Source organism: Falco peregrinus, chromosome 16 (assembly GCF_023634155.1).
Source record: "Falco peregrinus isolate bFalPer1 chromosome 16, bFalPer1.pri, whole genome shotgun sequence".
NCBI classification, from domain to species: domain Eukaryota; kingdom Metazoa; phylum Chordata; class Aves; order Falconiformes; family Falconidae; genus Falco; species Falco peregrinus.
Window position 1 is genome coordinate 907,413 of NC_073736.1, and position 23,852 is coordinate 931,264.

Genomic DNA, 23,852 nt, shown 5'->3' on the forward strand with positions numbered 1-23,852 from the left:
GCAGGGGGAAGAACCCATCTCCTCATGCTCTTCACCCTGCATGTTCTCCAGCTGTCATTTAAAGGTCATTTCTGTTAGTGGGACCCAGCAGCTGCATAAATGTTACCACTGAACATATGAAGTTTCCTTGCATATTACCCATCTTCTATTTGTATCTCTAGGATGGAAGAGAGTACATGCATGCCAGTAACTCTCCCCGGTGTGGTTTTCATTGTAGCCCCCTCAGTTCCCAAAAATCTCTCTGCGGTGGCTGAAGGGAACAACACGATGCTCGTCTCCTGGGGCAGCATCTCTGGACAGCAGGACGACTGCCAGCTGTGGCTGCGGGATCCCAGGAACAGCACGCTGCCCTGGCGACATGCCCTCGGCAGAGGGCAAGTCCAGCACCTCCTGCAGGGGCTGATCCCAGGGAGGAACTACTCTGTCTCCTTGAGCTGTGTGGCTGGGCCCTACTGGAGCAGCACCAAACCCTTGGCAGTGCCGATGGGTGGGTATACACTGCCGTGGGGATGGGGGAGTGCAGGCTGGAAGGGAGAGAAATGCCTGGGTGGCCTCAAGACTGGCTCAGCCCTTGGGTGTCAACAGAAACATGGGAAGTCTTCATGGTAGGAGAGAAGGAAAGCCAGCAAGGTGACCCTCTGGTAGCCATCAGCTCCCTAAGCTAGCTCCATCACAGAGATTTCCCATCACCTTGTGGCCTGGCTACCTGTGAAGCAAAGTGGACTCTGCAAAGATCTCCAGTGGTCTGCCTCTCCTGTAAGACATCCGCTCAGGTCCTTATCCATTCACTTTGTCCTGTGGCCCTTGGCACAGAAGGCTTCCAGGTCACAGGTGTCTAGCTCAGCTCCTCTCTCATTGACCTAGGGGGACACAGTAGAGGACCATACTGGCTCTGAGCCGATGCATGGGCTGAGGGTGGGATTTCTCTGATCCAGTAAGTTCAGAACCTGCTGTATCTCCTTCGCAGAGCCAAACCCAGTGCAGGATGTGCAATGCCTACCAGAGTCAAGGAGCCTTTACTTAAACTGGACCAGCTCTCCTGGAGATGTGGAGGTTTATGAGGTGGTGACAGAGAGACTCTCTGATGATGGTCCTCCCACCTCCAAGTATGTCATGAGCATCCCTAAAAGCGAGGCCAGTCTGGAGGGGCTGTGGCCAAACTCCTCCTACCGAATTGTTGTGAGCACAGTGGGCACGAACACAATGAGAAGCCAGGCTGTGACTCTGCTCTGCAACACAACAGTGGAGGGTGAGGCCCTTTCTTTCCTACAGTCTTGCCACAGACCCCAGGAGAAGACACCCAGTGTTGCTAATAAGTCATGGGGACTCCTTCAGGTGCCTGTGAGCCCCATGTGGTCCTGCACTGAACTGTAGTGTGTCAGGGCTCTGGCCAGTGACACTGGGACCAGTCACAGGTTGAGCAATGTGTGGTGGGTCTGTGGGAGCAGGGACACACTAACATGTTGGCTGTGCTTGCTGGTTCCTCTTCTAGCCCTGCCTCCACCCCTGCGAGCAGATATCTTCCAGGTGGAGGGCAGCTCCACAGTTGTCATTCCATCTGACCTGTTCAGCGAGGAGAATGGCCAGATTGAGTATTACGGTGTCGTTGCTACCACTAATGATTCACGTAAGTGCCCTGCGCGTCCCAATCTGCAGTAGCTCCCTGGAGGGCAGCAGGTCCCCTGGACATCACTTTGGGACTACCACTGTCACCTTGTACATTCCCCTTCAGTGCTGAGGCCCACCCAGGACATCATGTCCAGCACATGGTATGACCACTATTATGGGACAGAGGACTCCTACCTGGCTGTGCTAATCCCCAATCCCTTCCATCTGAGCCCCAGGAGCTCCCCAGAAACCTGGCGAGTGCCAGTGGGAACAGAGGAGTGCGGCCAGTCCAGGGCAACATGCAACGGGAAGCTGAAAGCCAACGAACAGTACAGGTGAGAGACATCAGCATCCCTCTTGAGGGGAAGGGGCTAGAAGAGAAAAGGGACTGCACATGTCCCTGCAAGGTTCCACCAGCTCCCTGGATGTCACCTCACCCTTGTACTTCTTGGACTGCCAGCAGTGGACCCCCAGGGTTGCTCCACCAAGCAGCATTTGAAGGATGCAAGGGCTGATGTACCAGGTAATATTAGATGGTGTAAGAGGCCAAGGAGAGGGAGAGCAGAAGTGAAGGTGAGGCTGATAAGGGCTGTTTGTGTTGCCATTGGAGCTGGGCCATATTGTGATCACAATATTCATGAATTCGGAGTCTTATTTAACAATAAGTAGAATCCAGGAGCATGGATACATGTTCCATGTATGTATACAGCCATATTTTGTTATAGGGCACCTTTGTAATAGTTTGGGATATCTTTATAACAGGTTTTCTATTACAAAGAATCGTATCTTTAGTCAGACCTCTGTTAATTTAGCAGCTTACGATTTCATCAAGCAGGGACTGTATCCCTAGGCATTTCTCTGAAAAAGGGATGCCCCAGAATCTGGAAGGTTGTCCCATTTCAATTTAAAGAAACTTACAGCAAGGATGGCTGATTAGTGGTAGAAGTTGCTGAGAGAGTTGGGAAAAAGAGAAGGAAAGACCATGAGAGAGCTTCACTTTCCCCTATGAGTAAAGCGGGTATTAGATCTGCCCTTAAGTTTTGTGATGAGTGGGATCAAGGTCCCTGGTGTTGGGTTTGGGCCTGCTGGCTCTCATTCCTTTCTTCTTTTCTGCTTTGTTCTCTCTCTTTCTTTTTGCTACATGCAGACTCTGCACTTAAGTGAAGAACTTACATCGATTCTAACAGAGTTGTTTTAAATTTACACATGTTGCCAAACAGGGGCTCTTAACTCAAGCTACGTTTGGGGCAGCACTGGCAGAGAACAGAGGCTGGTGTGCACACTGGGCTGCATCAGGGGAAGGGGAAATACCTGCTTCTCCTGGGAAAAAAACCGGAGTTTCCAGGGAGCCATTCCTTTGGAACCCCCACCTGAGAGTAGGATCACCAAGAACAAACAGCAGTCTGGGCTCTCCCTAGGGACTGCACTGTCACGCCTGGCAGGAGTACTGCATGGCAGTGCCCCCTGTGCCCCCACAGGTGTCCTGAGCCCCGGGCTGGTACTGGAGGGTCTCCAATTGATTCAGGAGGTTTGAGACTGATTGCCCATCAAGCCCATCTGCTCCTCATTGCTAAGGGCACCTGCCTGCCCTGGGCACAGCAGGGCAAGCCTCGCTGCTTGGCCCTGGCAGCCTCACTTGGCCTCTGCTCCTGCCGGAGCAGCTGGAGCAGGACAGCCCGGCCTGTGGGACATCGCTTTGGCTCGGGCAGGTCTGTCAGCAAAACCACACCGGGATACCCCTCCACCCCCCAAATACTGTCCAGGCAATGTCTCTCCCCTCCCTGCTTCCCAGCTGCCTTTTTCACTCCAACACCGACCTCCCGAAGGGCAGCAGCTGGTTCAGAGCCACCAGTCAGTCCTTAGTCCACCTACTGTGATTCAAATAACAGGAACTTAACTGGGGACTAGAAGATCCTTTTGCAGGTTTTCACAGCTTGCTTTCCTTTTGGCTGCCCTAAGCTACGTGCATCCTCAGTATGCTGTGCTGCTTTCCCAGTTAATCATCAGTAGTGTAGATACTGCTGACAGCCTGTCTCCTCTGAACAGCCCTTGTTTCCTGTCTTTCAGTGAGTTATTTATCCACCAGCCCTTATTTCTCGTGCCGTGGCACTTGCAGGCTCAGTTTCCAGAGAGGCCTTTGCTCTGGCAGCTGGGTCCAGGGCACTGCTAGAGGGGCCTTACACCAGGCTGTGCAAACTTCTGGCTGCTAAAATCCAAAGCGACGTTTGAAAGCCATAGCTTGCATTTGGGGCACCAGAAGACCAACCCTTCCAAGTTACCTGCACAGAAGGAAGCCAGCTCCGCAGGGAGCTGCAGGGTTTGGCGTGTGCACTGCCAGGAGGAGGATGTAGGGCAGAGCTCCGCAGGGATGAGGATGTGCCAGTCACTTCAGTGTGCGTAAGGAGGGGTCTGGATTGGGGCTCAGCCCACCCAGGTGAGGTGCCCTTGTTTCAAGCAGTTACGCAGGCTCAGGTCTTTTAAGTCTTCCCAATTAATGGGTTGACATGAACTAAGACAGTGACTCAACCCAGCTTGGTTTTCCCTACTTATTGTTGTGTTTCCTTATTTGCATTCTATAAGAAAGCAGAAACTTTTGTCTGCAAATATTTGCAGGCTTGTGTCTGCAAATAAACCTTTAGAAACCTGTTTCCCATCTGTGCTTTCTGAACATTTTCTTATGTTCTCCCAAGTGCAAAAGACTTGTCGAAGAGGCAGAAAATGGAGGAAAGACCATTGCCACACATCCCCTAAATCCCCACCAGAAAACCAGCTTCTTCCAATACAGCATTTCAAAACAGAGGCAGCTGTCCTGTTCCCTTGGGTCTTCCTGCTGCTGGCTGCATGAGTGCTGTGCTCAGTGCAGATTGCCCCTGATGGCAGGACTCTGCTTTGCCCTAGGTTCAGCATCGCTGCCTTCACCAAATATGACCCAGTAGCCCCTGCAGTGACGTTCACCATGTTCTCAGGTAAGATGGAGAATGCCACCTCCCCTACCTGGCTGTGTCAGTTGGAGGTCATTAACAACAACCTGACAGTGACAAGCCAGAGGGAGATCATAGGCTGTTACAAATATAAATAAATAAACACAGGCATTTACTGACTCTTAATTTTGTCCATTCTGCCTCATTTTTATCCCAGCTGCTGGATCTGGTGCAGATGCAACTCCACTGTCAATGCCAATAATCGCTGGAATCATCACGGGATTTCTCTTGACACTTGTCACTATTTTTGCTTTGGTCTACTGGAAACAGCTTAGAGCAAAGAGGTGAGGATGGGCCATCTCTTACATGTTGGGTGCAGGCTGAGAAACCCAGCCTTCAGTGCCAGGTCAGGAGCAGTGAGAGGGTATAAAAAGACATTTAGGCAAACTAGGACAGCCACTAGTGGAGTTGTGTTTGGCAAGCACAGGGGCGAAGGGCAGGGGCGAGAGAGGGGAGAGGCGAGCTGCCCACATGAAATTGATTCACAGAACCCTACCCGTGCACAAGGCAGTGCGCCTGATGTGAGCTGTCTGCTCCCAAGTGCACCGTGAGCCAGCAGGACACAATACACTCACGGCATCTGTCCCCACACTGCAGGGCAGGGTAACATCTCCCATGCTTTGATTCTAGAACCACTAAGAGCAGCCTGCCTCAGGAAATGGTGACCTACAGCTTGAGGTGAGTGCTGGAGTCTTCCCGCGCTGTGTGTCCCCATTGCAGGTCTGAGAGTCCTTCACCTACTTCCTTTCTCATGCTTCGACTCTGGAAAAGCCCAGCTCTGTCTCTTCTCCTTCAGTTATTTTTTTAATCTTAGGCTTTCCCATGTTCAGTATTTATTGCCCAGCCCCATTCCAAGCCAATGCATTGTCCATAGCTCCTCTGCAAGGCTTCTGCAGTAGCATTTCATCATCATCTTGAAGTCCCTCCCAATATTTAAACAGTGCTTTGCTGGACTCACGTCCCTGGGCAGTGGCGTGGGCTATAAACCACCCCTGCATGTGTGCACCTGGCCATTGTGTGTCTCAAGGCTGAGCCATCTCACGGGCCACCTGGCTGGCCTGCCAGACTTCCCAGTGCTAAGGCAGGTTTTTCTCTGGACTTCCTTTCACGTAGAAACGTGCATCGGCCAATTCCCATACAGAACTTCAAGCAGTACTATGAGATGAAGACAGCAAGTGCTAACTACGCTTTTTTCCAGGAGTTTGAGGTGAGATTGAGACTACTGCTAGCGATAAGAATTTCCTCTCTAGGTAGCTCATGCTGTTGGGTGGCCTGTATGGATTCCTTATCTCCAGGGACAGTAATCCACCCCTCTAGCAATCCAACTGCCATACTAGGCAGTCTTGGAGGCCAAAGATTGGATGAACCAAGTGATCAGGCAATTCCTTCACTCAAAACCTGTTTTGTTCAAGTTCTGGTAGAGACACGTGTTGTCTGTGGCGTGAGGTGAACTAGCACTGTCCATAGCTGCTGGTGGAGAAAGCTAAGGGCCCCAGGCCTAGACTGGAGGTGAAGATGCTGAGTGGTGGTGTGATGAAATCCACCTTCACAGTGTTAGGAAAGAGCCAAAAGGAGGGTCAGGGAGCACCCTCAAAGCTATAGGGGCCAGGCTGCGAAACGCACCTCAGGCTCCCTGCACTGACTCCTGCTGCCAGCACCTGCAGGCTCCGAACTGTCCTGCTGCCAGCCCCTGCGAGGGTCCCGTCAGCGATTTCAGACCCTCCCCAGATCACCCTTCTCTGGCCTGAGTGGGGACAGGGGCAGAAGCAGTACAAGGTATTTCTGGTTTTGCATACAAGATGATTCTGTTTTCTCAGTAGAGTTCTGGTTTCAGAGAAGTTTTTTTTCCTCAGTTCTTCTTGGGTTTGTGTTCTTTTAAATACAAACTGTGCTGTTGGAAAAGGCACTGGGAAAAGCCACCTATGGCTCAGAGTTCAGAGGCCGTGCTGAGGGAGGAACAGAGCAGTTCCCTGTGCTGGGGGACTGACCCTCTTTAACCACAGACATTGCTGTTGGCCATGAGCAGGGAGCTGGGTTGGCCAGGAGCTCTCCAGAGAGACGTTTGTGCTCATCTTCTCCCCTGTCCTACAGGAGCTGAAGGAAGTTGGGAAGGAGCAGCCAAAGGTGGAGGCTGAGCTACCAGCAAACGTCTCCAAGAACAGATATCCCCACGTGCTGCCCTGTAAGTGCTGTCTCCCCATGCCTCCCCCCAGCATCTGTGGTGGGAGTTCGTACTGCGGTGCGCAGGGGTGGACTCACCTTGCATCGCTGCAGTGTTCACAGAGCCTGGCTCCTCTCCTGGGAGAAGAAGGAGTCTTTAAATGGCCCTCAGTTTCCCCTTTTCTGCTGGAGACCTTAAGGTCGAGCCAGAGCTGAGCCACCATCCTCCTCAGCTCCTCCAGGAGGCTGCTGGGCAGGTGCTGGGTGAGCCCAGCTCAGGGGTGGGTCCCAGCTGGAGACCATGGGTGTCCCGTGGCTTCTCTGATGAGCCTCATGACACCAGCTCTGCTTTCTTACCCCCTGCCAACCCAGCTGGCAGGCAACGCTCACCTCTGCAGGGAGAAGGTGCAGACCCCCACTGCTGGCTGCGTACACCAAGCTGCTGGGGCTTCTCCCAGTGTGTTACCCAGGTGAAGAGGAGATGGCCACATCCCGGTGAAGGGCTGCCTTAGGGGCTCATGTGTGTATGGTCTCTTTCAGATGATCACTCTCGGGTCAAGCTGAGCCAGCTGCGGGAGGAGCCCCACTCAGACTACATCAATGCAAACTTCATGCCTGTGAGTGTCCACTTGCCTTCCCTGCAGAGACATGGACACAGGGCACCACCAGAGGAACTCTGCCTGCGTTCAGGTTGTGAGGGTTGGTGGGCAAGAGCTGCCACTGAAGCCACTGCTGGCACAGATTGGCAAGGAGTTGGGGGTCAGGCGGAGATGCATAGTTGCCCTTTAGCAGGGATTGATAGAGATCGTCCGATGGCAAGTGCTGTGAGTGCAGAGGTGTGAGTGTGGGGAGACTGGCAAGGCTTTCTGGTTTCTTCTTGAGGACTGTCCTCTTCCCATCATCTCCCAGCTTACTTCCCTGTCTGTCTGCTTGCTCTTTCTCCTTCTGGTCTGTGCAGCAGCATTTGAACAACCCTGGAGCTGTGCCCACATCCCAAATCCAGGAGATATTTCCGAGGTAACAGGCAGGGCACACAGCATGCATGCGTGGGTGCGTGGATCCGTGGGGCATGTGTGTGTCAGAGGGTCAAAGGCAAAGGAGCAGCCTGAGACCTTGCATGCTCACCCTACCTGCAACGACTGGGGAGCACAGGAAAGACCCAGTTCTGTCTTCCCCTGGTTAGGCTGAATGAGGAACTGCTTGGAGGGGAATGATGGGGTTCACATCTTTATTCCAAATATGTAGAAAGCATGTGCCGGGCAGCACATGCTTCCTGTGAAATCAGCTGCTTCTCACATCAGCTGCCTGGGAAATGTAGCTGCATGGGCTAAGGGCAACAGGCATTTCTCCTTGTGCCGCAAAAGTGGGCCAGGCACTGACTGTCCCAGGGCAGAATCCACCTGCCTCAGCAACTTGTCAGCTCCTTCTGTCTGCCTCTTACTCAGGGCTATACATCCCAGCAGGAGTTCATTGCCACCCAGGGCCCCCTGAAGAAAACGATAGAGGACTTTTGGAGGCTGGTGTGGGAGCAAAACATCTGCAACATCATCATGCTGACAGTGTGCATGGAGAATGGGCGGGTAGGTCGGCATCGCTGGGCTTCCATGTGCCAGCCCCAGCCAAGCTCTGACCTGGTTGTGTGAGCTGAGCCCAGGGCTGGGTTTGTGCCCTCTGTCCACCCCCCTCTCAGGTGTGGCTCCTGGGTGAGCACGGGCCACACAGCTTCCTCAGCAGGCAGTCTGGGGGGGACAGAGGCTGATGTGTGCATCTTGGTGTTAGCTTGGGGTAAGAAGAGGCAGAAGTGGAGCTTAGTTGGAACCATGCCCATCACCCTCAGATGTTTCTGCAGCATCTGAAATTACCACTTGCCTCTGATAAGACACTTCACATAGACTGTTCCTTCAGTCTCCGGGGATGATGAGACCCACACAGGTCCTTTTCTCTGGGGGAGGCTGAGATCTAAATGAAAGAATGTCAGGAAGAGCTGTGCGAAGCTTCCAGAGGGAAGGGGAAGCACCCCTGCTGGCTCCCCCAAGACCTGCCCTGGCTCCCTGCACAGCTGCTGTTCTCCAGATGCTCCCAGAGAGCTGGGAGGTCACCCAGTGGGACCTGGGCCCTCGCTGGCCTCACTGAGACCCTGCCCTGCCTGTGCTTTAGGTCCTCTGTGATCATTACTGGCCATCCGAATCGGCCCCAGTCTCCTATGGGCAGGTCCAGGTCCACCTGCTGATGCAGAGCAGCTCTGAGGAGTGGACCATACGCGAGTTCAAACTGTGGCATGTGAGTAAGGACCCCAGAGGATTCAGGAACCCATCAAGAGCTGGGGGTTTGCATGGGATGCAGTGGCATTTCTCCTCGGTGGTGGTGGCATAATTTCCTTTCCCTGCCATTACTGGGGTTTGAAGAAGTTCCCTGAGGAGCAGTCTGTCACTTCAGACTTGGTAACACAGAAGTGTCCAACATGTAGCCTGCAGCTTCAAGGGCATGTTGCACAGCAGTCAAAGGCAGGTCTGCTCCCTGCCATCTCCATGTGCCTCACCATGCCGGAGGGCTGTGGAGGAGGACAGAGGAGCAGGAGACACCAGGCAGTGCAGCAGACCTGGTGCTGGCTGTTGCCTGCAGCTGAGCCAGGTGTCCCCATGTCCCCGAGTGTTCCCAGGGCTGCAGAGTGCAAGCATGCCCCTGCCCTGTTGGGCTGCACACTGATCACCAACACCCCCACCGGCAGGAGGGTCTCCGGGCAGAGCGGCATGTGTCCCACCTGCACTACACGGCGTGGCCCGACCACGGGATCCCAGAGTCCACGACTTCGATCATGACCTTCAGAGAACTGGTCCGGGAGCACATCCAGAGCACCAAGGACGCGGGGCCAACCCTCGTGCACTGCAGGCAAGTCTCTGCTCCAGAGGACGGCAGGAGGGGACAAGGGGAGTGGGCACGGGGGACAAAGGTCCTACTCATGCACAGACTGGGAGGGAAGGCAGTGCCTGGAAGACACAGCTGGTCTGTAGAGAGTCTCCTGCTTGAGTGCTGGGTGTTACAGGTCTGCTTGCAGCCTGCCCTCCAGTCTCAGGGGATGGGGCAGCTGGAGATGGTCAGCAGAAATCCAGGGCAGCCTGAATGGCTTCTCAGCCCCATGCTGTGCTGGGACCAGTGCCCCAGGGTGTGTGGGCTGGCGCCCCAGTGTGCAGCATCTAGGAGCCATGTCTAGCAGCAGGAGGGGAGCCCATAGGCTGTGAGGTCAGGCAAAGTGTAACCATTGCCATCTATGTTCTCAGCGCTGGCGTGGGCCGCACCGGCACCTTCATTGCCCTGGACCGGCTGCTGCAGCAGATGAAGCAGGAGAAGGTGGTGGACATCTTTGGTGTTGTTTACACCTTGCGGATGAACCGTTACCTGATGATTCAGACACTGGTAAGACCTCTGCTCCCTGTTCCCCCTGGTCCCTTGCTCAATGGCATAAAAGCCAGCAGGGCTGGCAGGCAGATGAGCTGGCTGGCTGGCCGTAGCGCCCCCAGGCTGGTCCCCAGCCTGACACTGTGTCATGGTGCTGCTTAAAGCAGCAGTTCAGCTGCAGTGGGAGTTGCTTGGCTGTGGGGGTCCCCAGCAGCTTCATGCCCTGCTAGACCCACAGCAGCAACATACGGAGTCTCAGAACCCTCCCAGGAGGCTCAGAAACACCTCAGAGCACCTAGGAACAGGATCAGGCCCTTTGCAGGCAACTTTTAACCCACACCACATCATTGGCCTGTGATGCTCTACAAGCCCATCTAATATTTCTAATACTCGGGACCGGGACATGGTGTCAGTACTACCCTTCAGGACAGAAGGGCAGACCCAGTGGAGGGATCTGTGGGCTCTGAGATGGAAGTAACCAAGGCCCTTTGGGCATGAATGTAGGGTTGTTAGGGCATGAACGTAGACACCCTCTGCCCGCTGGGCAGTGCTGTACCCGCCGTTTTGTGCTGTCTGCGTGGTGCAATGCTCTATATCGCTGTCTGCCTTTGCCTTCCAGTCCCAGTATATTTTCCTGCACAGCTGTATCCTGGACAAGATCTTGGAGGAGCCGCTCGTGGGTTTATCAGGGACAGAGAGGTAAAGGGCTGCTGTGTTTTGCCTGCCACTCTATCCACCCTTCAGGTGGCAAACTGGGCTCCTGACCCCGGCTTGAGCCTTGGCTCCAGGCCAGAAGGATGGAGAAGCCCAGCCAGCCGTCCCAGCCAGTGTTTCGAGGGGGGCCAGCCCAGGGCTGGTTGTTCCCTGCAGCATGAGGAGCCCAGCCCATAACTAGGTGTGAGCCACTGGGCACACTGGGAAGGCCTGTGGAACTACACCTTCCTTTCCTCTGGCTATGCCAATGCCAGGTCCGAGGAGCTGCAGAGCTGTCCTGGGGAAGGTACTTCAGTCAGCCCCTGGCTTCCCAACCAACAGGGAAGCCCCAGAGATAGGTTGGCACTGGAGGGGCTCATGGCATTTGGGTGGCCGTGGGATGACAATCCTAATGGAGGCCAAGAGAAGGGAGCAAGGTCAGGCTAGGCATGGCTTGCCAGCCTACCCTCATTGTCTCTGAGGCTGCATCTGGAGGTCACATATCTATATTTATGGTCAAATTTTCTCCTCCCTCATGCAGAACAGGATGCCCTTGTCCTTGCTGCATCCTGGGAATGGGCCCTGGGCTGTGCCACACCTGAGACCTGCCTTTGTCTAGGGGAGAGCAGGTTTGGCACAGGCCAGAGTTGGGCTGGGGACCTGCGAGAGCCCCGGCATTTGAGGGGTGAAGGTCTGCTCACAGCCCTGTCCACTTACTGCAGACACAGCCTGCATACTGCTGAGTTTGCTTGACCTCGCCCTCACTCCCAGTTTCTCTCCCCAGGTCCTGCCGTATCCCGCTGAAAAGCTTTGCTCAGCACTATGCCCAGAAGGCAGCCAAGTCCCATGTGGGCTTCCTGAGGGAGTACGAGGTGAGAGCTGTCCTGGGCAGGGTGCAGGGAGTGGTGCAATGGCCGTAGGCTCTGGGGGGACCTGGGGAGCGATTGCATCTCATCAGGCTGGGGGACACCCAATAAGTGCCTCCTGAGTAGGTCCCATGCCTCAGTTTCCACGTGCCTGGCTGTCCTAGCAGTGTCCCCCCTCCATGGCATTGCGTCCCCAGGCACACAGCTCCCTGACACACCCTGCAATGATTAGGGTCTGTCCGTGACTCACTCCTTCCCAGACCCCATGCAGGGCAGGGACCTGCCTGAACACTCTTCTACAGAGAGATGCAGCCATCTCCTGACAGCACAGAATAGACCTGGCAGCGCACCACCAGAGGTGGTCACATAGCACCCCTGCTACGGCTTCTGCACGTGCAGCCGTAACCTCCCCTCTGCTGAAGCCAGGTGTCCTCAGGGGTCCCCAGTTCCTCCTATTCCTCCTGACCTTTCCCTGCTACCTTCTTCTTCCACTCTCACTCTGGCAGACCCTCCTAGAGGTAGTCAAGGAAGAAGCCAGCTCTGCAACACCATCTTCAGGCAACCAGCAGGCACGGCCCTCTTCCAGCATCCTCCCATGTAAGTGCTGTGACACCTTGCATCCTCTTCCTTCCTGTACCTGTGTGGAGCCAGGCTGAACCAGGGCTCGTGCTCCACTGAGTCCACCACAAGGCTGCCAAGGTGTTTCAGGGGTGGAGCACAGGGATGTATGGGACTGAGACAGGTGGGTTTGTTCAGTGTGGAAGAGAGAAGGCAAGGGGGAGATCTTACTGCTGTCTTCAAGTACCTGCTGGGAGGGCACAGGGAAAATGTCAGGTGTTCTCAGAGGTGCACCATGGAAGGACAAGAGGCAATGGGGATGATTTGGAAGGGTTAACCAACTCATTATGAGGAAAAATGAATTCCAATAAAGGTGGCCAAACACTGGAGCAGGGGCCAAGAGCATCTGCGGGCTCTCCATCCTTGGAGGTATGCAATCTCCATTGTCTGAGACACTGAGCGACCTGCACTACATGTATCTGCTTTGAGTGGGAGGTTGGGATAGAGACCTGTCTTTTGGGGACCAACGTCCATGAGCTGGAGAAGAGCACTGCAGAGGGGAGCACCTTTGCAGAGAAATAGTGAATGGGAGGTTGAATTTGTGTGGCTGTGCAGAGTCTGGCAGTCAGTCTGCAGGAGCTGTGTGAGCACAAGGCTGCCCTGGATCCCTCCACCTCCCATCTATTTTGCAGATGATCGCTCCAGAGTGAAGTTTTCCCTGCTGGAACACGGCCCTTTCTCAGGTCTCCTGCAGGTGTGGCGTGTCCCGGTGAGTCACCCCCAGCAGCAATGCCCACCCCTGTGCCTGGGTCCCACAGGCAGCAGGTGATGATCCCCCTTCCTCACAGTGCCCCTGCTCCCTGCTGCCTGGTTCCTGCACTGCTCCACTGGTCGCTGCTGCTGTGATCCTCTGTGGGCAAGAGGGGGCTGAGGATGTGTCTTCCCACACCTGCCCAGTTTGGGCTGTCCTCACTTCTGGTGCTTTCTCTTCTCTCATTGCCTCCTGACCTGCTGAGCTTCCCTTCTTTTCCTGGCCTCTCCCGCAGATGCCTGGGCTGGCAGGGTGCCTATGCCACCCCCTCCCACAGGAGAGTGATGTTCTCATTCCTCACCCAGGGCTGCAGCTCCAGCAGGGAATATCTGGCTGTCCAGGGGCCTGACAAGTTGACCATGGAGGACTTCTGGACCCTGGTGTGGGAACAGGACATTCACACCATCCTAACACTTCTCCCACGGCAGGAGAAGGTGGAGGTGAGGCTCCATGCCTGCCTGTGCCATGGCAGAGCAGGGATCTCTTTAATGGAGTTGGAAGCTAGCCTAGCTCCAAAACTTGAACTCTTTTCACTGCCTCCTGAAGCCTGGGCGCAGATCCAGCTTAGCTGAAGCTAAAGCTAAACCTTTGCTGTGTCAAAGTGGTCCCACAGCTTGTCACAGGAGACAGGTTCTGTCTGCCCACCACCCAGTCCATGGCCCTGGACTCAGCTGGTACTCTTCAAGCTGCATCTCCATGGCACCCAAGGGCAGCAGCTCCTGCCTCTGACCAGCCGAGGTGGGGAGCCGAGCAGCTCTGTGTTAACAGGGAAGCCGCCTGCGATCTGCTGTTGCTTCCAAAACTTCCCCAGTGTTTAGCTAGGGAATGAACACCCAATGAGGGTGCTCTCGGTCCAAACCCATCGCAGACCCCTAAGATGGTGGCTGATTTGAAAGATGGCAACCGTCAACATGAAGTCAAACTTGCTGTTGGACACAGGTCCCAAGCGAGGAGTGCTGGCCGCTGGAAGGAGACTCTCTCTGCACAAAGATGCTGACCATCCAGTGTGGCACAGAGAAGCTTGTCTCCGGATGGAGGTGTATCCAGCTCAAAATGAAACACGTACGTGTTGGTGGGGCTGGCCTGGCTCCCACTGCCTGGGATGTTCTTCACTGCTAGCAAACAGGTCTGTAGGGGCAAGGGCTGAAAGGTCCATGGAGACTTGTCTTGAGCTGCAAGAGCAGAGTGCCAGCAGTCCACAAATGCAGGAGAGAATCTAGACTTCAGCATGCAGAACATCTGCTGGGTGGACACAGGAGAAACAGGTCTTTCTGACCTTCTTTGAGAAGGCCTGCATGGTTCTGTCTCCCTCTCAAGGGGCAGGTCAGGTGCCATGGGGAAGGAGAGCAGGTTGCCAGAGGCACTGTACCCACTGCACAGGTGGTGGGCAATGGCCTGCCTGAGACTGCCTGGAAAGCTTTCCAGTAGCTAGCAGTTAGCTCAGGAAAGCATCTGACAGCCTAAGCATTAGAGAGCTGGGACCTCTCTGCATCCAAACTCACCCATCCCTCCCAACAGCCATGTCAAGTCTTTGTGTTTCACCAGGAGAAGAAAGCAAAGGAGAGGCAGGTACAACAGTTCCTATACACGCTCTGGAGTCCCAAGAAGCAGCCAGATGTCCAGAGCCTGGTGGAGCTCCTCACTGCTGTCAGACAGTGCATGAGCCCCCGGAAGAGAGCCGGTCCTCTCCTGCTGCACTGCAGGTACATCACATTGCTGCTCCCTCCATGGGCAGCCTCCCAGAGCCGGTGCCGCCGGGCTGCACAGCACCCTGGCTCAGCCACCAGCAAGGCTGCGCCCTCCACCACGGGCCCTGAGGTTCTGGGGTCTGTTGAGAGTGGGCTGAGGTGCCCAGGCCGTCCCTGGGCTGACTGCTCATGGGGGCAGCCCTGACGTCCTCGTCCGCTTGCAGCCAGGGAGAGCTCACAGTCCCACAGGAGCCAGCACAGCCAGCACACAGGCAGAGCTGGCTCGGGCGAGGGATGCACAGCTTGACGGGGCAGCACAGGCTGGATCTCTGGGCTCCTTCAGTGGGCACTTACCTTGGGGTCCCGTCCCCTGGTCAGCACAGGTCCTCCCTGCCACCTAGACCAGTGCTCACAGTCCTCTGTCCCCACCATACTGTTGCTGCGTGTTTTCTCATGGGGATTCTGACTTCTTGGGCTGGTGCCCGCTTCCATAGAGGTTCAGGCCAGCCTGGCCTGGCATCAGTGTCCTTCCCTTGTCCCTTGCAGTGGTGGCATGAGCCAAATGGGGACGCTGATCTCCCTGGATTGCCTGTTGCACCAGATGAAAGCGGAGAGAACCGTGGATGTCTATGGCGTGACCCTCCAGCTGACAAGAAGCTGCTGTCTCATGACCCCGACTCTGGTAGGTGGGAGGGAGGACGGGTGGTGGGCCAGGCAGAAGGGAATGTTCACACTTGAGCTGCCTGGAGCTGGCAGCGTGCTGCCCGTGCCTGTCCAGCCTATGCAGGGATATATTCCATGCTTCCTCCCCACCCTGTGGCTCTGCCAGCCACCAAGGGCTAAGGGCACTGTCTTTTCTCAGGGAAGAGCTTTCCATTTGCTCAGCTCTGGAGTTAAAATAAGTTAAATTGCATGTGAGCTCACCATAAATGCAAGGTACTCTTCCCATTCTGCCCTGGAAAGCATGAAGCACTGGTTTCATTCCACATGACAAACCTGCCTGCTCACCCTTGGTCTCTGGACATGGCTGTTAGCCTGGGTACCCAGAATCTGCTGCGTTTCCCCTCATCGGGTGCCTTTCCCTGCCTCATTCCCCACCCCCAGAGCCTGCTCCCAGCCCCTGCCTGCTGCCAGAGTGGGGCCTGCTTGCGAGGGGCTCAGTGGGACACCCTGCCACATTTGCAGCTCCCCTGCAGCCGTGTGGGCTGTGGCACTGTCTGATGGTGCCGCAGCCATGCCTTGCTGTGCCATGCCAGTCCAGCCCAGCCCAGCCCCACAGGCCTCCGGCGTGCCTCTCCTGATGGGTGCTGGTGGCAGGTGCCCTCTGGACAGCGCTTTCATTTGCTGCGACGGCTGAATGAGCTGATGCAGCATCCCTGGAAACCCTCCCCACAGGGGACAGCAGAATTGGGACAGATCTCTCTGGGGCTTCCTAGCTTCAGTCGCCTGCAAGCAGCTAATTGCATTCTTAATTAATGTGAACCATGTGCATGGTGGGAGCTGGAGGAGGTCAAAGCATCCGCTGCCCCTGCTTCAGAGCTCCTTTGTATTTCAGCAGCAGCCTTGCTGAGCAGTGACACAATGCGCCCATAAAGGCACAGCAAGCGCTGATCAAAAGCCACTGCCCCACTCGGGGGGGGGGTGGGGTGGGGGTGGGGGTGGGGGCAGCAGAGGCAGATGCCTTCCCACCTTGCTGCGAGCAGTGGTCGCTCTGATTCCGGCACAGCCAGTGAGGGACCGGCAGAGCTGCCTTCCAGCCTGCTACCATGTGGCTGCCAGCCTCCTCCATCGCCAGGCAGGGCCTGCCAGGACCCCTTTATCTCTCGCAGGGGCATGCTGCTGTCATGCTGGGGGCATCAGATGATTTTTGGGGGAGTTTAGTAGCCAAACAAGGGGGAAGATGAACCTTTGAGGGATTGTCCACGACTAACCACCAGATATTTAAGCACCCCCAGCGCCAGTGCGGCACGTGTCTCTGGGGATGTGCTCTTGCATTTGGCCAGGCATTGAGTGTGCCTGGTCTGAAGTCAATGCTCAGCTCTCACTCCAGATTTCACAATCAGGCCAGGCTCATTGAAAACATGCTCTGGTGACCTGGAACCACAGCCATTGTGTGATCTGTGGCTTTCTCAGCCCTTCAGTGGGGCTAAACCCACCGCCAGCAGGGGAGGAGGCTCCTCGTGACTTGCAGCTTAGCCAACACATTAGCAAGTTGTTCAGAGGCCCCTCTGTTGAGTCCCTAATCCCCCCTTCCTGGATACCATGTGATTTCGACCTACATGGTTTGCAGGCTGGTCCTGCTCTCCAGCTTTGTGCATTGAGTACAACCTCATTTACCTTTTCCACATCTCGCCTTTCCCGGGGCCCTGCCACGGGTGGTGGTCAGTCCTGGCTGTTTTGTAGCCTAGCAGCATTTTGGAGTGGCCTGGCATTTGACCAGAACCTCCTATCAAACCCACAGTCAACTTGAGATCTCTGGACCCACATTAGGTACTGATGGATCATTTTGGTGATCTTAAAAACAGAGAAATGATGCAACTGGACTAAAACCATCCAGATCTTCTTGTCTACCTCTGAGAACTTGCAGAGATCTACCCTGATCCACTGTCAGTACTTGACTGGTGTACACTAAGACTACCACCAAGGGAAACTTGCTCCAGAGGTCTTCACTCCTGGCTTCAGGTCACTGCCAGACCCTGGGCTCCCGCAGGCAGAGCTCTCCCTGCTTGCTGCCCTGCAGCATCACTGGAGTTGCTCTTCAGTCTTGTTTTGGATGTAAACACCATGGCATGTCCAAAAGCCACTGTGGCCCTTTGAGGAAGTCAGATGGCATTGTTCCTCCCCATCTCAGATGGGGATGTTCCTCTCATCCTCATCACGGGGGTGATGGAGCAGGAGGAAAGAAACATAGTGTAACTACAGCTCTGGGCCTGATTCTTCCTTTCTGGACAACTCTGGTGACACAGGGCAAACATGGATCACTTGGGACAGCAAATCCTACTCTGCCATCAAACAGTTAGTTAATTAGGACCTTTTAAGGCAAATTGCAGGGTTAGTCCTGCAACCAGGAGGTCTCTGTCAGAAACCTGACTCCCGACCTCCTTCCTCTCTTGCAGGACCAGTACATGTTCCTGTACACCTGCATCCGGGACATCATTGCTCAGAAGCTGCCCTAACACAGCCCGGCCCTTGCTGGTGCTGTCCTGCCCTCCTCCTCTGCAGGGTCCTGTCTGGAGCCAGGAGCTCGCTGAGAGCACTGTGGGGGTCCTGGCACAGAGTGAGCCCTGCAGCAGTGGGGGAGCCTGTGCCAGCACTGTCACCAGCACACCCCGTGTGGTGTTAGCAGCCTCATGGGGTCTCCTGAACAGATGGGCAGCATTGTCCTGCTATGCACTGCTGCAGCCCCTCGGTGCAGACATGGTGAGGGGCTGGGCAGGATGTTCCCCTGCTTTGGCCACCTCCTGGGATTCCTGGTGCCTGGAAGGTTTGTTGACGCTACTGGGGTGCATAGTGCCAGCTGTGGGAGCTCTATGCTGCCCTTGCCCCTCAGCACGGAAGGGGCAGCCCTGGGCTCACTCCTGGACAGCCCTGGCACCTACAGGCTGCTGAGGTCTGACATGAGCACTGAGCACCATGGGCTCCATGCACCCGTCGGCACTGGGCATGTTGGGGTCTCAGACACCACTGTGGGCACAGCATGGTGGGAGCTGGCTTGTCTTGGCTGGTGGATCAGTCTTAGGTACAAACAATAAACAGCCCTAGAAAAGAGTGCGCTTGTAAGGGTGGGTTGGCTTTTGTGGGGTCTCAGTGATGCAGAGTTTTTTCCCTGCTGCAGCACAGTAGCCATTCCCAAAAGGGCAGCTGTGTCCCTAGCCACGGCCAGCAGATGAAGTGCCCTTGGGCACTCCAGATACTGCAGCCTGTGACACACAGCATCTTCTGTTCAATTTCATCTGCTCCTGTTACTGAGGCAACACTTCTGCAGTGATTCATCAACCCACCTGCAGCTTTACAAGGAAGAGACATTTTTTGATCAAGCTTGGGCTTGAAGTTGTGAACCCTACTGACTCCTAAGAGCCAAGGATCAGGGCAAAGCCACCTGATGCAGCTTACATGCTGTCAAGCAGCTGACAGCACTGTGCCTTACTGCAGAGCACTGGCTTCTGCTCTGGGAATTGTGTCGTCCATGCAGCCACATGTAAAGACGCCACTGCTCTGCAAGCAGGGTTGGCCATGCACAAGCTGAAATTGCAAGTAGCAACTTGGTTTATTGAGCTCCAAGTGCAGGTCAGAAGGAAGAGTTAAAAAATAGCGAATGATTTCACAAGGATATTCCTGGGGTAGAAAAAAACTGTATCTGGGAACCCATTTACCCTCTTTCACCCCTTCAGGCAGCATGGCGTTATGGTACAGTCCCAAAGCAGCACCTCTGTCCCAATCTGGACCCAAGCGCCTACCCACAACTGCAGGAGCTGCCTTGGAGTGGGGTGGGGGACACAGCAGCTATGATGAGACCTTAGCACAGCTCACCCACAAAGCACAGGAAGGTGTCTGCACAGGAATGAGCTGCTGATGTAAGAAAAGGACCAGTGTTCATTCCCTCAACAGGGGAGAGATGAACCAGACGTGGCTCCAGCTCCAGCATCTCCCTGCTGGTGCTGTTGGACACAGCCTATGGCTCTCATTCTGCATGGCCCAGAACCCCCAGGTGCTGTGCGCGGTCACATCTTAAAGGTGTGTGTAGGTGTGAGCTTTAGCCTGGTACCCCACAGGCTCTTGTTCAAGCTGCGCAGTCTCCACTGAGCACCAGCAAGCATTTGTACCTGTGTGTCCCAGCATGGTTTATGATGTGTAAAACACCTAATGCTCTTGTTCTCAGAGGATTTCAAGAACATCTGTGGAGTGCCCTGACTTGCAAAGTGGGGCAAATCACAGTGACAGTGAAGATGTGAAGGAGGATTCATTGCTATGAAGTAGCAGGAGCCTTGTGAGGGGCGCAGAAGCAGGCTTACTAGGGATTTTGCTCTCTAGAGCCTGGCAGCCAGTGTGCGGGGCTTGTACTGCTGGGCCCCTACCCTGGGTGCGTGGTCGTTGCCCCTTTGGCTGTGCATCACCCCACGCTAGGCTGGGCTTCTGCAGAGAAAAGCCCTCCAACACTCTGCCAAACACAGCTACCAGGATCTCCCAACAGCCTGGCCAGTACTGTGTCCTCAGAAAGGGGCAGCTGCCAAGGATAAGGAGGGGCAGGAACTCCTCATCCTCTTTTCTGTTTTTCTGCAATCAGAGCTACGCTGTGGCTTTCAGAGTCCTTATGCCTGGGGCTTTGCTCAAAGCCATATTCCCCGTGGGGAGGGTCTGGGTCTGGCCTTACAGCTTGTGGCAGAGGTGAGGGGCCTCAGAATGGGACAGCATTCCCAGGGACTGCTTGTGGGCTCTTGCCTTTTGTGGAGAAGAGCAAGGCAACATCCACATGAGACAACCTGGCCACCACCCAGTTCACCTTAAGCTGATGGCAGTGGCCAAGCAAGATGGGGGAGTGAATTCTGCTGGCACCTGTCCCATACCACCTCTCATCCCAACAGGGCTCAGTTCAGCACGTCACTGTCCATCAGCCCTGTCTGATGGGCTGCTGCACCAGGATCTTTTTACAGTCCCTTGGGAAAGTGCTCATGGGTCTCCTGTGTGTCCATGCACAGAGATGGCAGTCCCAGCATGGAGCACAGCTACACACAGCCAAGCAGGTCTGATGCACGGACACGGAGCTTGTGGCAGAGTTGTGAGGGGTGCTAGCTCTGAGTCGTGAGGAAGCAAGTGAAAGCCACGTTGTGGGAGGCACGTTGTTGTCTGCAGAGCTTCCTGAAGTCCAGAAGCAAGTGATCCCACAGCCCTCACGTGTGACTCGCACAGCACAACAGTGTTTCCAGCAGAGCCAGCAGTGAAGGTGAACCTGCAGGCATCTGCAGCTAAAGCACAGCTGCTCCGGCAAGTATGAAGGGACCGTCCCATGAACGGGACAGGCACAGGACAGGGATATGTCATGCAAATGTGCCAACAGGTTTTATGCAGTGAGTTCAGTATGGCTGCGACTGTGGCACAGCCCGCTGCTCCACGTTTCACGTCCTGTCTAACAGGAGGCCGACTTGGTGATGATGATGAATTTACGACCTCCCACCCACTGCTGCAGTGGAGTCTGGAGCCACAGATGCTTACAGAGGGTGTCGTGGGAGCTGTGGTTTGGATGAATAATTTTCCAACCCTGCAGCTCAGAGCCACAAAACCCAGAAGGGAGAGAGAGACAACAAAACAGTAAAACAAAACAAGCCTCCAGCTCAGGCCGCCCAGCAAGTTCTGGACTGTGCTGTGTTGTTCTTCATTTTTAGCCTGCTGAAGTCTGGCAGTATCCAGCTACCACCCTCCTTCAGCAGCCCCCATGCAGAGGTCAAGACCCTGGAGATGAGGAGGACCATGTCCATTTGGACCCCTCCTTCCCACCCCCTTCCCATGGCTGTCAGAGCAGGGGCAGACTGGCTTAGCATTGTGAAGTGACAGGAGAACAGGGGTACCCAATGCTCGGATCTCCTGGGGACCCACAGCCATGGGACCATGCTTGTGACGGCTGGGGCCACTACTTCTCCATTCACTGGTGCTGCACCTCTGCCCGAGGGTCTCCCCTGCTCCTGCTCCCTCCAGGACACAGAGTCCAGCAGCTGCCACATCTTCACACAACACAGTAACAGGGTATTGCTCCCACCACAGGGAGCCCATGACACCCTGGCACATCCCAAGCTGGACACCTTCATGATATTAAGTGCCTGGCATCAGGCTGTGGCTGTACCAGCTGTAGCCATGGTGCGGGGATGCCCACTGCTCACTGTCTCTTCCACCTGAGCTTTACCAGCACCAAGATTGCAGCCTATTCCTCCCCCGGATCTCCAGTATCTTCTCTCATCAGCTACTGCTGTCAGACACCTCCTGGAGAGCAGAAGCACTGGGGCCAGACAGATTCAGGGTAGGTCTGAACTGGAAGGGGAGTTCCTCCTGGGAAGCCAACTAGGACTAGAGCCAAGCTTCCCTCTTCAACACCCTGCTCTTGCATGTGCTAGGCTTGCCACGGCTTTGGCTTCCTTACCCAGCTGATGTAGGCACTCCAAAAAGGAAGGTCTTCAAGAATGTTGAACACTGAACCAGGGCTCTGCTCCACCTTACAGGTCTTTTGCCTAGCTCTGCACCTCTGTCCCTCCTCTCTGCAGGGCATGGAGCCACCAGGCTGCCTCATGACTTTTTGCAAGGAGCACCTCTCAGAGCAAGGAGTTAAAGTGTATCTGAGGCTTGTGTCATTCTGTGCCCTAGGCATCATTCTCTGTGTGACTTCATTGGCACTAGCCCTTCCTGCTATCAGGGAGCACAGATACCTCCAGTCCCCGTCCTTCCCCTGCCCCGGTCAGGCAGCTGGAGCAGCTTGCTGGGCACTGGGGCTTTCTGCTTTTTTGGAAGTGTTTGCATTTACATTTTGGAAAGTCTCTGGGAGTCCTTGCTGGGCCCAGATTCACCTGCAGCCTGACTGTGGTATTTCAGCCTTTGGATGGCCCTGATGGGAGCAGGAGCACCAGGAACATTCTTCTGGCCTTTGCCCCTGTGCCTGACCTCAAACAGCTCCCTGGCGTATGCCGCAGGCTTACAGATGCATCTGAAGCACCAGACTCTTGGCTCCTGCTGCATTCAGCCCATCCCTGCTGGTGTGAGCCGCATCCTGCTCTCCCCAGAACCTGGAGGACCAGCTTCAGGAGGAGCCAGGGATGATGAGAAAGTCTGGAGGACTTATGCTGGAGAGACATCAGATCCCAAGAGTGTGTCCCACCCACAGAGGTGCCATAGACGAGATGGATGACTGCATGCCCTGGCACACACGAGCCAGTCCTGGTGATGCCTGTTTTTCTCTGGTATCCCTGTGCTTTGTGAGACTGCCTGGGGTTCTGTGCATCTCCTCCTTTCCCTGCAAGCCCTTCTGGAGGAACTGCTTCTCTGTTGTCCCTCTCCAGTGTGCAGCACAGTGGGGTCTCAGTTCCTGCCACGACCTTGGCAGTGAAAAACAGCCAGCATCCTCCTTGTCTGCAGTAGGGACAGGACTGGTTGACCTTGGAGATCAATAGCCTAACTGGGATCTACTGGGGTGATCCTGAACTCTCTAAAATCTGGAAGGGAATAAAAGAGGGCACAAACAGCTGCCCCCTGGGAGCAGGGCAGAAGACACAACACACGTGGGTTTGTTCCAGGGCCCCCAGGTCTGGCGCATGCTGAGGGCAGAAACAAACAGCCTCCAGCCCTTTGGCTCAGCTAGCACAATGAGTCTTCCAGCTTGGGAAGGTCCGTGGCTGTATGTCCAGGGCATTGGCAGCACCTTGGGAGCAGTGACAGCACAGCACTGCCCACCACCTCCCTCCACCCTCAGGAAGAGCATTGCTGAGTGACAGCAAGTTGTCCTGCTTGGGCCCACAGAGTCATTTTGGCTTGGGCGCCGGGGGGGACACACAGCGCCTGTTGTGTGGGTTTAGCTGCAGCCCTGCCTCAGCTATACCTCTGCAACAACCCCACTGGCCTTTAAACTGCAGCAGCTCTGAAAAGCCTTGCCAGCTGCAGTCCACAACCCAAAGCTTGTTTGGCATTTCATTTCTGGTCCGCAGAGAGGATCTGGCCAGCGCTGGTACCCGGAGTCCCAGGTCTCTGGAGGCCCAAGGCTGAGATCTGGAGCCAGACCACCTCAAGTATGTTGTGCTGGCGTGAGTAACGCAGCCCTTTTCCACCACCCCAACGAGCAGAGGCAATAACTGTGCTTGCAGTACCTCCCATGAGCTGGACCTTGTTCCCCACTTTGGCTGTATTCTAAATTTTTCCAAGGTTTTTTTTTTTTTTTTCCTGCTTTTAAGCAAGCTGTAGGAAGACCTGTTAGCCATGCAGTGTGAAGGCAGCAGGAGAAATACCACCTGGGATGTCACCTGCCACTCGGAGGTGCCACATGCTAAGGTGTCATGCTCGGCCACAGCCCCGCCCCCCCCCCCCCCCCCCCCCCCCCCGGTGTTTGATCCCAGAGTCC

General features: G+C 55.2%; 1 protein-coding gene across 4 annotated transcripts in view; it reads left to right on the forward strand.

Annotated features, from left to right (window-relative positions):
- LOC101913500 (receptor-type tyrosine-protein phosphatase V-like) overlaps positions 1–18,530 on the forward strand; it is a 40,997-nt gene extending 22,467 nt beyond the window's left edge. For all 4 annotated transcript variants that reach the window (XM_013300899.3, XM_055819915.1, XM_055819916.1 and 1 more), the window contains 23 exons: positions 218–487; positions 968–1,249; positions 1,493–1,627; positions 1,733–1,943; positions 4,507–4,574; positions 4,747–4,873; positions 5,220–5,267; positions 5,703–5,796; positions 6,681–6,771; positions 7,290–7,366; positions 8,195–8,329; positions 8,907–9,029; positions 9,478–9,638; positions 10,028–10,163; positions 10,765–10,844; positions 11,623–11,710; positions 12,211–12,301; positions 12,955–13,031; positions 13,379–13,513; positions 14,013–14,135; positions 14,619–14,776; positions 15,308–15,443; positions 17,878–18,530. In XM_013300899.3, coding sequence (XP_013156353.2) covers positions 218–487; positions 968–1,249; positions 1,493–1,627; positions 1,733–1,943; positions 4,507–4,574; positions 4,747–4,873; positions 5,220–5,267; positions 5,703–5,796; positions 6,681–6,771; positions 7,290–7,366; positions 8,195–8,329; positions 8,907–9,029; positions 9,478–9,638; positions 10,028–10,163; positions 10,765–10,844; positions 11,623–11,710; positions 12,211–12,301; positions 12,955–13,031; positions 13,379–13,513; positions 14,013–14,135; positions 14,619–14,776; positions 15,308–15,443; positions 17,878–17,937 — 2,906 coding nt within the window. In that variant the 3' untranslated portion in view covers positions 17,938–18,530. The remainder of the gene's footprint in view (positions 1–217; positions 488–967; positions 1,250–1,492; positions 1,628–1,732; positions 1,944–4,506; positions 4,575–4,746; positions 4,874–5,219; positions 5,268–5,702; positions 5,797–6,680; positions 6,772–7,289; positions 7,367–8,194; positions 8,330–8,906; positions 9,030–9,477; positions 9,639–10,027; positions 10,164–10,764; positions 10,845–11,622; positions 11,711–12,210; positions 12,302–12,954; positions 13,032–13,378; positions 13,514–14,012; positions 14,136–14,618; positions 14,777–15,307; positions 15,444–17,877) is intronic.
- The last annotated feature ends 5,322 nt before the right edge of the window (positions 18,531–23,852 follow it).